Here is a 15,496-nt window from a genome sequence, read left to right on the forward strand (position 1 = left end):
AATGCATGTACGTGTATAAATTTTTTTAGTGTTGTTGGGTTGTCAATTTAGTTATTTCCAATGGAAAATGCTAATATAGGATGAGTCCAAATATATTGAAGTAGACTTGTGATATGAAACTATCCTACCTCTACTAATATCTGACTCATATGATAATCAGATGGTGAGAGTTCAAAGAAACTTCAACGGTATAATATTGAAATAGATTATTTAAATTTGGATTATTTAATAATCAAAACTTACATTATAGATGTTGCATAAGTGTAGTTATATAATTAATTATATTTAATTATATAAGATTAAAATTATTCATGCATAAGTCATAAATGATTATGTTTTTAGTATAATTGATTATGTAGACTATTTTTTATAAGATGTAAGTTTAAAAAAAAATCACATTTGTGTAATGCATATTTAAATTTACAAAAAAAGGGTACAAGAGTAATTTAAATTTTGTAAATAAATACTTACACCTTTTTCTTCATTCTAACCAAATGAATTATATGCATTTAAAAACATTTGTACTTTATTTATACTAATTCAAATTATTATACCTTTACTTTTCTTGTTGTTTTCTTTTTCTTTTTTCACTCTCCCACTTTTATTTATCACTTTGATAAAAAAAATAGCTTATGTTCGGATCAATTTTGGAAATATTCGGATATCTGTTTTTCAGACACATGTTTTGTTAATGCATTTTCACAATTTAGAACTAAGATGTCTACTTCAAGTTTTGAAATGTTATTAAATATGATAAATATGATGGAGAAAAACATGTAATTTATTTATTTTTGTGGAGAGCTGATGATGAGTGATTCCATTATAGTTATGCCTTTTCATCCGTTCAAAGCTTCTTAAAAAATAAATAAATTAATTAACCATTTTATTTTACTTCGTATTTCTTTTTTAATTTCACCAATTCAAAAATAATATTTTAATTTCTTCTTTACTTTATTTTTATCTTCTTTGTTTATTTTTTTAATTGTATCGTTTATCAAGAAAATGTTAGATGATCTTGTAACTTTTCATTCTTCTCAAATATATATTTTTAAAAATTTTAAATTAATTGAAAATTTTAAAATTATTTTTTGAAATATGTATTGTCTTCTATTTTTAACATATTAAATTTAAAATTATATCTTTTTTACCGTTTTAAATCATGTTAAAAAATAATAAATAACTTTTTTATTTAATTTAAATTAAATTATAATTACTTTAGTTTATGCACAAAAGTGAGAACATCCTATCAAATTATAAATTCACATGAACAAAATACAAAGTTAAAACGTTACGGTTTAAAAATAAAAATAATTATTAATTATAAAAATAATACAGTTTAACTTAAATAATAAAATGTATTAATATATAAATAAAATTGTATAACTAAACAATTATATATATATATATATATATATATATATATATATATATATATATATAGGTGAAAATAGTAATTTTTAGATGGTGTGTCAAGTATAAAGTTTGACCTTTGACTGGCTGTGGTAGAAATTGGGCATAAAAGAGGGACTTAGTAATTTGGGTGCAAATAGGGATTTGAAATTTTCATGTTTCTTTAACAAAAACAACCATCTTCATCCCGCTTCAATTCTCCTTCCTCCTCTCCTACTCCCAAACTTACAACACCTTTGTCTCTTACAAGCTAAGAGATAGTGCAGAGTATCAAACGAGAGTTTTTGTCTTGGGTAAGTTCCTTCTTCACCATTCTTTCTTAAATCTCTATCTCTTCCTCTATGGAGTCATGCATGGCTTGAGATTTGTTGGGTGTAGAGAGTTTTTGAGTGTGAGTTTAGTTATGGGGTGTTTTATGGCTAGGATCTGAATCTTTGAGGTGATTAATTAGTTTAATGGTGTTTTGCTTCATCCTCTTAAATTTTTGCTATCTTCAAAATATAGGAAAACCTAAGTTGTGGGAAATTAGGTTTGTTTTAAATTTTTTGGAGTAGCTAGGAATTTAGGAAGAGTTTTGGTATTTGTTGGGTCTTTTAATTTAAATATGTGGGTGCAAAAACATTAAGGGTTAAACCCTTCGATGACAAGGGTTTTTGGGAAGTCATCTCTTGTAAATGGTTGTGGTTAGAAAGAAGAAGAAAAGGCAAATAAACACTCAACTCTGTTGTCGTCTCAACTTTCAACTTTGCAGATGCAAATTGTTGTAGTTAGCAATAAAACTGAGACATGTCACAATTCAACTGTATTCTTGATAGTGTGTGTCATGTAGACAGCATATTTTGTTTTAGTAAGCCATCATTTTGATCTTCGAAATATTATTCTCTCTGATCAAATATTCCTTAAAAATAACATTAGTTATAGCAGTAGTAGAATCGTGCTAAGTATTTCTTTAGTTATTGGAAAATCTCTTAGATTAGTCCTGAACTTCACTGAATTACATCAAGGATGTGTTTTTGTGCACTAAGAGAGCTTCCAGCAACACTGCATATGGTAATTATTTGGATCCCAGTTCACTTCTCCTCGAGTCACTGTATCCTCATTATTGAAGCTGTAGTTGTGGTTACAAGTTAACAGCTCTGATAATATATATTTAAAGCAGATAAAATCTGGTTATGTACCTTACTGGATAAAATTTGTATGAAAATTATAAAATGTTGTGTCTAGCAACATATTATGAAGTGAGTAAGAATATGTGTCTGTATTTGAGAAGTTGTAAACTGGAAAAGTTATATGTTGATCTATGTATGAATGATTGTTAGTGTCACAACCCTGATTTCCTAGTACAGAGTGACTTTGGTGACATTAACACTGGTCTCGGAAGATCAAATTTTAGTACCCATCAACTTAATTGTTACAATGTACTGCTAACTTAAGTTGAAAAATACTTGTGCTTTTGAAATTTGAATGAGGTACTAATTTTTTTTTTATTCGATGACAGAAGAACTAGGAAGAAATAAACAATGTTTCTCAAAGTTCAGCTGTCTTGGAATGTCATCATTGCTCCAGAAAATCTGCAACAACAGGGTCTGATGCTTCAGAGGGCAATCATCATCCGCCTGCTGGGTGACTTTGCTATGAAGAAAGCAACCAAAGATCTGGGATACTTTCTTGCTGTGACCACACTGGAGAAAATAGGGGAAGGAAAGGTCAGACAGCATACTGGGGATGTGCTCTTCCCTGTTGTTTTTAATGCCATTACCTTCAAGATCTTTAGGGGAGAGATATTGGAGGGTGTTGTCCACAAGGTTCTAAAGCATGGAGTTTTCATGAGATGTGGTCCAATTGAGAATGTCTATCTCTCGCATTTGAAGATGCCTGATTACGAATATGTTCCTGGTGAAAACGCATGCTTCATGAATGACAAATTGTCAAAAATTGGAAAAGATGTCACAGTCCGCTTTTCAGTGATAGGCACTAAGTGGATGGAAGCTGATAGGGAATTTCAAGCATTGGTCAGTTTGGAAGGAGATTATCTGGGACCAGTCTCGACTTCCGATATTTAGCTATATTTTCTTTTAGGTGATGTTGTTAACTGTTGTTATCTTTTTGAGACCAAACTCATTTTGTTGTGGGTCTTACTCTTTTCAGCTTCCTGGTAGAAATTCTGGAACCTATTAACCAAATTAATGATTTGGAGATTAGTTTGTGAATAGCATAGCTTTTGGATAATGTTTGTTTCTTTTTGTTGCATAATATCCTTTTGATAAAGCGCTAAATTTCTTTAGCTTTTATTCCTAGACCAAAGAACTTTATTACGATTGTTCTGCAATAGATGATTTTTTTTTTATGTAGTGAAGTTCAGGTTCCATTAGCATATTGATTAAAATATGTATAAAACTAAATTAGTGGAATCAGTTCTTGTAATTAACTATAGTTGTGTATATGGCTTGTATACTGCATAAACCAGTGAAATCCATGTATTGTATGCACTTTCTCTGAGACTAATAAGTAGCAAATTGAATTTTGAACTTTTTAGTGGGTAATAGGAAGCTTAGGAGGATTTGAATTTTGAACTTGATTAAGTGGTTGATAGGGAGCTTAGGAGGGTTGCATAGTACAAATTGCAAACTGTAAACCATTATGTTTATGTTTAAGCTTATGAATTATGATACAAGAGAAGAATTAGCCTTTTTCTTGTTGCTTGCTGTTATATTTATCTGCTTTTACTGCTGAATTATGGATACCCTTTATCTCAATTTTGAAAGACAAAAAATGTCACCAAACAGCATTCCAGCAGATTAGATAATGGTGATAGAGGTAGGTATGTGAAAAATTCCAGGGATGACAATCATCTAAGAGACCACGAATTACCCGGTTTAATGATTAAATTGTTTAGAGTGTAATGTAATTTAATAATAAATTGTCAAAGACAACAGTACATATGTAGTTGTTGACACTTGTATGTTAAATATGAATCACCAACTTAGTTTAATAGCAACATTTGTTATTTTGTGTTATTATTATTTAATAATTTTAAAACTGAAATAATTCTTTTAATAAAAATATTGATTAATTATTTATTTATTTTTATAGTATTTATATTTTAAGTCTTAAATAATATAATAATATTTACTTAAAATTAATTATTTATTTGATTTCATTAAGTTTTTTAATTTAATAAGTAAATATTAATTTATTTCAAATAGATCAAAGGTGTGTACAAGTTCAGCACAAAGTTAATTATATATTAATAAATTAATGCATTAATTAAGGTACGCATTAATATTCTTCAATATTGAAATAACATAAAATATATTATTTTTATGAATTTGTGGGTAAAGAAGTTTTTAAACAAATTAAAATAAATAAATATTTGTGAAATAGAATGACGTTATATTTATGAATTTATTTATAAAGATGTTATTATGTAAATTAATTAAATAAATTTATAAAATAGAATAACTTGAGGATAAATTTTAAAAACTACAATTTTACTTTGATGAAAAAATAAGTATAATTAGTACTTTTTATAATCGAGCATATTAAACTCAAATAGTGAATAATAAAAAATAAAGTGAGGAAGAACTGAAGTTTTGGGAACAACTAATTTAGTAATTTTTAGTCGAGCTCATGCATTAAGGATAAATAATAATAAAAAAGAAAAGGCACAGGTGAAAGAAATAAAGAAAGTATCACCAAACATAAGAAGAAACAACGTTTATAATTTTAGATTAACAGGAGAATTACTTATTTTCTTTTATTTGAATTTTAAATTTTAACTTTTTTTCCTGTTCAAATTGTAAACTTTTAAAAGACTAAGATTATATTTTCATTTCATTCTAGATACACATTTGAGTTTGCTGGTAGGTATAGTTGGAGTGGTACATATGATTAGGTAATAACTCTTAGTTCTTCTTCTAATGAATTTTTTCATGATATTGAAAGAGGGTTTAAAACAGTAAAGTATTTCTATAATATTTTTGAAAATTAAAGAATTATATTTTACTTTAATCTTAACTTGGATTATAAACCACTCAGTGCAACACTTATCTTAAAACATTCGTAAGTGAGACTAATTTCTTAAGTTAATTTATAAGTTTTTTTTCTCTTTATTTTTCTTCTTTATCAATTTATATTGTTTTTTTTTTCTTTTTTCATGTTTGATTCATTTTCTAATTACATGTATATATTACTATTCTTAAAAGTAAAATTCACACTTTAATAACTTTATAAATTAATTTCACATTCGGTAAAGTTTCTAAAAAATCTACTTATATACTTGTTACTGTGCTCAAATTTCAAATTCATATTCTTATTTCATGTATATGATCCTTATAGGTTAAAGCCGCATCTTGTTGTAAATACTTCTTAATTTCATATTGTTTAATCTTTAACTCAACAAGTTAAAAACATATTCAAATTATTTTTGTTAATAAAACCCTAAAACATTACTCTTACTTCCATTCTACTTTCAAGAATTATTAAAATAAATAATACAATATTTTATTTTACCATTAAATGCTTTAAATTGATTCTAGAACATGTATAAATATGAAACTTCAATAAATTAAATTATCATTAAATATTTTCTATTTTTCTTGATTCGAGTTAATGAATATCTAATAATCATTTTTTAGTCCGAAGTATATATATATATATATATATATATATATATATATATATATATATATATTATATTCATTCAACTAGTAACTAGTATTCTGAAGTGTCAGGTTTCTAGAATTAAAGTATATAAAAATAATTTTATATTAACAAATATTTATTTACTTTTAAAATTTTCTTATTAACATTTCAAAGTAATATTATAAATTAAAATATTTCATTTGAGATACATCAATTATTATATTCATATATTTATTATTTATAATATTTATTGAATAAATATTCTTGGACATCAGTGAAAATACAGCACCGCCTGTGTGTTCTAAATTTTAAAAAAGATTTGAATTAAGATAAATAAAAAGTACATAATTAATTTTTAAAATACTTATTAAATATAAAATAAAAAAAGATAAAAAGTTAAAAAAAAGATGTTTTCAAAATAAAGATAGAAGAAATTTTTAAAATAATAATTAATAACAAATAATTTTTAAAATAAAAATTAAGAGTAAAATTAGAATAAAAAAAAATATATATATAAAAAAGAACATCTCTTTATTATAGATATATTAATTTATTTAAATCATTATCTATATTATTATTATTATTATTATTATTATTATTATTATTATTATTTTATTCATAATTAAGAATAAAACACATTAAAATTATAAAAGGTTCATCATACTTATGGAAGGATTTTTTCATTTCTTGAACATATCTATCCTACTTCCTATTTGACTATTGTTTGTAGTCTCTGATGCAGCAAAATGGATTCCATTCCTGTTCCCAGTCCTAAACCTAAACAAATATTTTGCCTGAAATGGCCATGGAATGAAGCAAACCCTAACTCTAGCCCTAGTCCCTGCAAGTTCGAGGGTCCTTGGCCATTGAAGTCTCTCCAAAACCTTGGTATAATTGCTTTCAACTTTGCCAACTCTGTTTCAGGTTGGAAGAAGAAAACGACTCTCACACAGTCAGAGGCAGAGCATAGAGCATTTGCTTCGGCTCTGGCAAGCGCCAAGGACGCGACTTTGGTGGAATTCTACTCACCCAAGTGCAGGCTCTGTAATTCCCTGCTCAAATTTGTTTCCGAAGTCGAAGCCAGGAACTCTCACTGGCTCAATATTGTCATGGCGGATGCTGAGAATCCCAATTGGCTACCTGAGGTATCTTCTTTTGCATAAAAGCGCCACCACATTAGTTTTGAGATTGTATATTATGAAATTCTTCCTTAATCTTTCACTTTGCAAAACATCGTTTATGGTTTGAGTGAATAACTTGAATGTGCTTTTATAGGTCATGAAAATGAAATAAACCTTTTCACAAACTAAAATGCGTATATAAACTAAACTTGTAAAAGTTTTCCATATTATTTATTCTAGAAGCTTGTTTGTTAATTTCTGTGTAATATAAACCGTTCTAAACTCTGAATTATGTTTTGCATAGTGAGGGACTGAGGTGACCAACCCTTGTAGTCTCAGATAATAGAGTAAGGGTATACTCTTAAGTATGAACAACATCTGAATGCGACTGACCTAAACCATATGTTGTTGATTGAATACTACTTTGAGAAATAAAAGCATTGTTCATTAAGTTTACATATTCAGTTTGAACATGTAGGTCATGTGGAATAACTATATTTTTCAATGTTCATCCCCTATAGAAAAATCCCATCAATTGGTAATTTTCATTGTTGTGCTCCAAAAGAACTAATGCATGATCTACTCGAAAACCTAAGGCGCCCAAATAAAAACTGGGTTAGCATGTGTTAGTTGCATTGCATCAGTTAGTTAGATAAGCTTAGAGATGATTGGATATAAAAAGAAATAAAAGGAAAAGATATCACTCTTAGATTTTGGAGTGGAAATTGGGAGAGAAACAGTGGTTTATATCATGAAGTTGTCTTTCATTTGTACCAATCAGATAGGTTTTTCATTGAAATAAAGATTGTTTTCTTATACCATTTTCTCAGTTCTTTTTTTAATGATTTCAGATCTGCCTTAATTCTTCAAATATTATCTTGAGAAACATCATTGGCTGGTGGAGAAATATAATTTAATAGTACCTTCAGGAAGTTCTGGTTGATTGTTACTGATTTCAGCAAACCTTTAGTAGTAAGAAAGAAAAAAAAAACTCTGTATTTGCTTAGTGGGTTTCAGAAGCAGAATGTTGTTTGGCTTGTGCTCGCCTTTGAGAATCCCCACGTGGGATCAAACTTGATCTCAGCAAAGGTTTATGTTCGGTTTCGTAAATTGCATAAACATTCTGTGTATATATTTCTTGGGCTTGGATAAATCCAACTGACATTTTTGCATACAAGAGTTCATGATGCTCTGAGTGTTATTGATTATCTTTGTTTCTGTTACCGGATTGTTGTAGAATAATAATGGTCACTTAGTATAACAGAAGAGACAGAAAAAATGAACAAGTAAATCTGCTGAACCGCGTTTGGTCAGACCTGACTAAGCCATTGGGTTGACGTTCTGTGACTCTTTCTCCTGCTCCAAGCCATGTTTTTTACCTCTGCAAGATGCAGACCTGTTTGTCAATTTTGTTTTCTTCAAATGTGATTGTCGTCAATATACCCCTTTGAAGAAGTATTGTATTGTTGACTCTTCATCTCTGTAACTTTATTCATTCTTACAGAATGACCTCTACATGCGATCAAACCATGCAAATTTTATTTGCACTTCTGCTGCTGCTTAAATTAGCCTTAACCCAGTATCTTGTCTTGGATTATGTACAGCATGCACTGATGCAGCTTCCATGTTTAACCTTACCTTTCAACTGTAACAAGTGCTGCTTCCTTGGAGATCTCAATTATCACCATACACTAATAAAAATTGATGAATGGGCAATGCCCAAATTTATCCAAACAGAGACACCATCCTAGGATCACATTACAGCCTAAAATTTCAAAACCTTATTTTCTATATCCATTTTCATATATGTCTTCGGTGTATATAGTTTTTAATGAAATGTGATTCATTTCTGCCCTTGTGAAACTTGAGATGAATGGTTCTGGTTAGGAACATCAGTTTTTTGGAACAATCTGGAATTTAATTAACAAGAAAAATACATTTTCAATTGAGATACTTGAGGCGTTTATCATTTTCTTGATGGAAACAGTAGAATTTCAAGTTTAGGAGGCACTTGGAAGTTTTGTTTACATACCTCAGCTTGCTATTCGTAGAAATTAAGTTGAACTTGAAATCTATTTACTTGAATTTCCTTTGGAAATAATTCAAGCTCTCAATGCTATTGCATTACCTTCATTTTGGTGTTTTTGCTATCTTCTGATACCTAAAGGATAATGTTGTATATAAATAATAGAACATGCTATTTATTTGTTTAATATTAGGAGAATCCATTTTGTTTTTATTACTTTTTGCTGACTTGCTTTTGAATGTCCCTATTGCAGCTCCTTAATTATGATGTTAGCTATGTTCCTTGTTTTGTACTTCTTGACCACAATGGCAAGGCCCTGGCAAAGACCGGTGTCCCGAGTAGTCGTTTACACGTTATTGCAGGACTCTCTCATCTTCTCAAAATGAAGCGCCCTCAACCAAAATGAAAATGATGGATTATGAGTAAGTGCACGGAAACCCAGTTTTGTTGATGTAGATGTCTTCAATTGCATTTTATACGAACAGTTTTTATCCTTCTTCCTTCCCCATTTCCTAATGTCATTGTTTATTTCCTCTGTCCATGTTTCTGGCGCATAGTTTCACTGTTTTGTATGTGTGAATGGTGTGATTGGGTCTCCATGAATTGGCTTAAGGTGGACAAAATGGAGATAGGGAGTTTTGGGGTGGGAGGAGAAGCATCGGTGGGGGAGGAAGGAGAAGAAGCCTGTGAAAACTCAAAAGAAGGAAACGAATACTTTTCAGAATACCCGATCCAAATTTTTTGTTTTAATATATTTTAGAATGCATATACTTCTAAAACATATTTCTGGATTCAAAAATGTTTTTTAAAATGTGTATTTTAGAATATTCTTTTTTTTGAAATACATATTTTAAAATGTGTTTTCAAATTCAAAAAATAGTTTTTAGATTGTATAACTTAAAATATTTTTATTTTAAAATACATTTTAGATCATGTATATTGTACAGGATTAAGTCATCCCGAAATCGACCCAAATTACCTATTTGTCCGAATACATGTCGTTTTATTAATCCCACATAGTCCAATATGTATCTAATCATTCCTTCTTCTTTTTATCAGCAAAGAGTATAAATATATATATACAAAGTCATTGTAGGTGTGCTCAACCCCTATACATTGAATTTCTTAGATAATCTAAAAACATCCTAACGGATGTGTAAATCAAAAAATTAAAAGCAAACAAAGGTTCTTACATATTTAAAGTGCAACTAAAAAAAGTTACTACCTTAAGAATTTTCACTTATAAGTACTTATTTAAGTTGGTAGTCATTGGCCGTTCCTGGATTCATTCCCATCAGACCAATGTTAGATTCAAATTTGTTTATAAGTTATTTTGAGAGCTTTCTAATCAACAAAAAAACATGTGTAACATTTTGTTCTTTGACCCTATTACTCAAAACTAAACACTAAAGTGTCGTGCGTCCAGTAAAATACTACATCTTAGAAGACTTTTCCTGTGAAATTCAACTCTAAGTTTTGGTTAAACCATTTTCCTTCCTCTCCTTCATCACATACATCACATAAGTCTTTCCACCACCTTGATGTATAATGTTTTATATTATGTCTTTTTAGACCTCTCCAATATCCATATTTTGATTTTAAGATATCCTTCCATAATCTTTCTTCCTCCATGTCTAGTCTCCACTTCCATTTGGCTAATTGAGCTTTATTAAACAAATGGATATCTTATCCAAGCAATCTTTCTATCCTCATGTTCTCAGCTCAAGAGAAAATTTCTTTGAAGGTTCTTAATAATCTTACAAACATCTATCGGTGCTTTATAAAAGGGAAAAATAGTAAAGGGGCAGGACTGTGATGACTGATTTTATTAAACAAATTTGTCCTGCAAATGATAAGTATCTACCTTTCCATGTGGACAATTATAATTTTTGTAATCACTGGTTGCAAAAAAAAAAAAAATGCTTTGTTGAGTTTCCTCTTAGAACCATACCTAAATATTTGAATGGTATTTGCATTGTATTACAATGTAAAACGTGTAAGTATCTCGTTAAAGTATTTTTGTCTACACTTAAGGCTCCAATTTTTCTTTTATAAAAATTAACTTTTGTGTCATGAAGTCATCTCACACCACCTAAGTATACTTTTAACGACTAAGATGTTCTGACAGTTTGCTTCACATATAAATAAAGTATCATTTGCAAATTATAGGAGGTTAAACTTGACTTTATTTTCTTCTACATATATGTATGCCTGTATACAAATTTTCTTTATAGCCTGGTTTACCATTCCAAATAGGCCTTATGCCATTATTAAGAACAAAAAGGGTGCAATAGGGTTCCCTTTTCTTAACCCTCTTGTTGGATTGAATTGTTTAGTTGGGCTACCATTTACTAGAACTAAAATCGTGGCAAATTTTAAACATTTCTTAATTCAACTTATCCATTGTCTGCAAAATTCTAGTCTCTCCATCATGTAATAAAGAAACTCCCAACATACAGAATTATATGCTCTTTTGTAGTCTATGTTAACTACCAACCCACATTTCTTTTTTTATTTTGTCTTCAACTGTCTCATTAGTTAGCCATTAAGATGCTATCCAGTAACTCTTCCAGATATAAAAGTAGACTGGGACCTATCAATTATCTTAGGCAAGACCTTTTTCATTCTATTAGATAGGACTTTAGATATTTGTATGTGCATCGAAATAGGTCTGTATTCATCTAATGTGACCAGATTTTCCAGTTTAGGCACTAGATTAATAAAGGATGCATTGCAACCCCTATATATGTTGCCAAATTTGTAGAAATGTTCAACTGCGTGTAAGATATATTTGTTAATGATGTTCCAAAATTTCTTTATGAAGCTAAAGTTAAAACCATCTAGTTCTCGACTCTTATAACTTCCACACACACCCCCACAACCTCCTTAATTTCAATTGCATCAAAAGACTTAGTCAACCTATTATTATCCTCTACCGAAAGCTGTTGTTTCAATTCAATCAAACAACTCTAATTTTATTTTTCTCATCTCTCCCCTATTTAACTTTTATTCTTCTCTTCCACTTTCCACAAATCCAAATAATGGCTCATTGTTTTCTACGTATAACACTAGGTTGTCAAAATGAGTGTTATATAGAAGAGTCTAAAATCATATTAATTACACTGAAATATTACTTATGTATATACAAATAAATTATATATTTATAAATATAAAACATTATATTTACAAATAACATTATAAAAATAGTTAATTTCTTGATAAACTGCATGCATCTGAAGAAAAATAGTTTAACAGCCAATTTTGTTCTCGCATCATATATTAACAACTCTATGTTGAACACGAAATACTAAATTAGAACATAAATTAAATTTTTCAATAAAAATTAATACAAACAACTATAAAATGGTTTTGCACAACAATAAGGTGGTAAACATATCATAGCGCTTAGTCTTAATAAAACCACGGCCCTTCTTTTTTTTTAATTTCTTATGATAACATTTTTAATGTTGTAACAAATTGAAATTTTTTAACAAGTTCATAAAATTAAGCAAAGAATTTGCGGAGTTAAATAATAAATTAATAATCTAACCTTTTCATCTTATACATACTTTGACATGTAAATGAATTCTTTAAATTTTAGCACATTCAAACATATACAACACTTATTATTTTCACTCATACAAGAATTTGGACCATATTTTAATTTGGAACATTATGCGATAGGGGCTTTTGTGGACCAATTGAGTCAATATCTCGGCCCACCCTACATTTTTTTAGGGTCTGCGGTACTGTCCGACTAGGGATGATAATGAGTCAGGTCGGGCACAAATAGTGCTTACCTGTAACCAGATCCGCAACAAAAAAATTCATTTGCTACCCGTGCAGATATTCATTTAAAAAATACTTGTGGGTACATGTGGATACTCGCAAATATTTAAAAATATATTTTTAAAATTAAATTTAAATAAAATACAAAAAAATGTAAAATAAAATCTAAATCTAAATTAAATCTAAGTTAAATTTAATCTAATAAAATATAAATTAAAAATTAATTTTAATTTTAATTAAATTTAATTTAATAGAACATAAATTTAATTTTAATTTTAACTTTTTGCGGGTAATGGGTATCTGTCGGTATAGAAAATATGATATCCGCATCTGACCTGTTTATAAACGAGTATTAAAATACATATTACCCACTATCAATGAGTAATAAATACTCACCTTTATAAACGAGTATTTACATACTATCCACTATCAATGGGTAATAAATACTTATCGATACCAACTATTCGTCGTGAATTTTATACAGAGATACTCATAGACACACATATTTTTGTCATCCCAAGATTCAGCGGCCAAGCCGACATTGTTACCCCAATGTAAGCTTCCTATGGATTATGGTAACACTAAAATACTAAATGTTATAAGGGTGTAAGTGAAAGTCCAAATCAATTTTACCTACTTTAAGGTTGGTCTCGCTAAAAGAAAACGGAAAGTTTTCCTTATGTCATTCAAATATGAAAGTTTTTAATTGTTTGAGAGATTGTGAGATGACCTCCCTCAAACTATGTGTATTTGATGATTTTCTTATATATACAATTTAATATCTAATATATATATATATATATATATATATATATTATATTATATTATATGTGAACATGTTTAAGATAATTTTAAAATATATAAGTAGGGTGCAAATCTCACCTTACCAGCCAAATTTGTGGGGTTGAGTTAAATTTAAATTTTAGTTCTAATTTCAATTATGTTTCTCTTATATAAAATATTTTAAATTTATTTACTAGTTTATTGATTAGGAAAATGTTTACCCTCTTATAATATTTTTATTGACCTTTATATAACTAATTAAATTTAATAAAATTGTTTAGAACATGGATGATAATCCTTAAATAAGAATAAATTTTATATTTTTCTTAAGTTTTATTATTTTATATATATATATATATATATATATATATATATATATATATATATATATATATATATATATATATATATATATATATATATATATATATATATTATAATATTTTTATTGACCTTTATATAACTAATTAAATTTAATAAAATTGTTTAGAACATGGATGATAATCCTTAAATAAGAATAAATTTTATATTTTTCTTAAGTTTTATTATTTTATATATATATATATATATTATAATATTTTTATTGACCTTTATATAACTAATTAAATTTAATAAAATTGTTTAGAACATGGATGATAATCCTTAAATAAGAATAAATTTTATATTTTTCTTAAGTTTTATTATTTTATATATATATATATATATATATATATATATATATATATATATATATATATATATATATATATATATATATATATATATATATATATATATATATATATATATATATATACCATTGATGTGAATGAAAAAAAGGAGTACATATTTTTAAAATATTTTTTTTTCTCAAAAATTAAAACTAAAAACCAAAATAAATTAATGTTATTAATTCCAAAAAGTTATTTTTATGATTCTCGTACTTTTTCATTATTTTTTCCTATAAATTGTTGCACTTAGTTTTATCAGTCCACTCCAAATATAGATAATCTAAATTCTCACGTTCTTTATTTCAAGACAGTAATATTTATTTTATGATTAAACAAATGTACAATCCTAATTCAATATTTAGACATGATGATTTCTAGACTATTTTTCCTTTTTTTTCTTTCCGTAACATATAGGAGGTGGTTTGTGACAAATAATTATCAAAAGATCACGGATTTAAGATTTTAAATCAATAGGAATAATTTTATTTAAATTACGTGATATATTTGTAAACTTTTAATTACACACAACTTTATTATGAAACAACGAGCTACCAGTAAATTTAAATATATAAAATTAAGAAAATAAAATAATTTTTTTAAATATTTAATAATAACTTTAACAAAATCATAAGTATACTTGTACTTATACTCTACTCTATTATATATATATATATATATATATATATATATATATATATATATAAAAGTCCGTAACAAATTAGAAAAACAAAAAATGTGAATAAAAAGCTAAAACAGTTTTGTAGCTAGTTTTAAGATCCTTTTTCAGAAATAAATCCACGTGTAAAAATTCCTAAAATAAACACTTTGCATGATTAAATCATCATACTTTGACCCATTTAATAATTTTTTATACCCAATATTAATTATTTTTTCGTTTTACAAATACAAAATTTATTTGTTTTGAAAGTTATGAAATGGTTAACAGTTTTGTCGCTAGTTTTAAGATTCTTTTCCAGGAATAAATCCACGTGTAAAAAAATTGGTAAAAGGAA

At 27.5% G+C, this 15,496-nt stretch overlaps 2 protein-coding genes across 4 annotated transcripts; both read left to right on the forward strand.

Moving 5' to 3' along the window:
* The first annotated feature begins 1,526 nt into the window (after positions 1–1,526).
* On the forward strand, positions 1,527–3,694 carry LOC114190193 (DNA-directed RNA polymerase V subunit 7). 2 transcript variants are annotated; one of them, XM_028078992.1, is made up of 2 exons: positions 1,527–1,703; positions 2,912–3,694. In XM_028078992.1, exon 2 carries the CDS (start codon positions 2,931–2,933, stop codon positions 3,471–3,473), a length of 543 nt encoding a protein of 180 aa, XP_027934793.1. In that variant the 5' UTR covers positions 1,527–1,703; positions 2,912–2,930; the 3' UTR covers positions 3,474–3,694. The 2 variants fall into 2 exon arrangements, with proteins under 2 accessions (XP_027934793.1, XP_027934792.1); XM_028078991.1 differs by having other exon boundaries at positions 1,529–1,703; positions 2,909–3,678.
* Positions 3,695–6,734: 3,040 nt separating this feature from the next.
* Positions 6,735–11,938, forward strand: LOC114190216. Of its 2 annotated transcripts, XM_028079013.1 has the most exons (3): positions 6,735–7,199; positions 9,455–9,623; positions 9,759–11,938. In XM_028079013.1, the coding sequence occupies exons 1-2, from the start codon at positions 6,801–6,803 to the stop codon at positions 9,605–9,607; spliced, it is 552 nt and encodes a 183-aa protein (XP_027934814.1). In that variant the 5' UTR covers positions 6,735–6,800; the 3' UTR covers positions 9,608–9,623; positions 9,759–11,938. The 2 variants fall into 2 exon arrangements, with proteins under 2 accessions (XP_027934814.1, XP_027934815.1); XM_028079014.1 differs by lacking the exons at positions 9,455–9,623; positions 9,759–11,938 and adding an exon at positions 8,027–8,446.
* Positions 11,939–15,496: the final 3,558 nt, after the last annotated feature.

This window comes from Vigna unguiculata, chromosome 7 (genome assembly GCF_004118075.2).
Source record: "Vigna unguiculata cultivar IT97K-499-35 chromosome 7, ASM411807v1, whole genome shotgun sequence".
Classification (NCBI taxonomy): domain Eukaryota; kingdom Viridiplantae; phylum Streptophyta; class Magnoliopsida; order Fabales; family Fabaceae; genus Vigna; species Vigna unguiculata.

Bases quoted from the DNA above. Each gene is read 5' to 3' on its own strand.
- LOC114190193 (XM_028078992.1), top strand. From the start codon at position 2,931: ATGTTTCTCAAAGTTCAGCTGTCTTGGAATGTCATCATTGCTCCAGAA.
- LOC114190216 (XM_028079013.1), top strand. From the start codon at position 6,801: ATGGATTCCATTCCTGTTCCCAGTCCTAAACCTAAACAAATATTTTGC. The intron at 7,200-9,454 runs GTATCTTCTTTT...TCCCTATTGCAG, and splicing joins ATCCCAATTGGCTACCTGAG to CTCCTTAATTATGATGTTAG.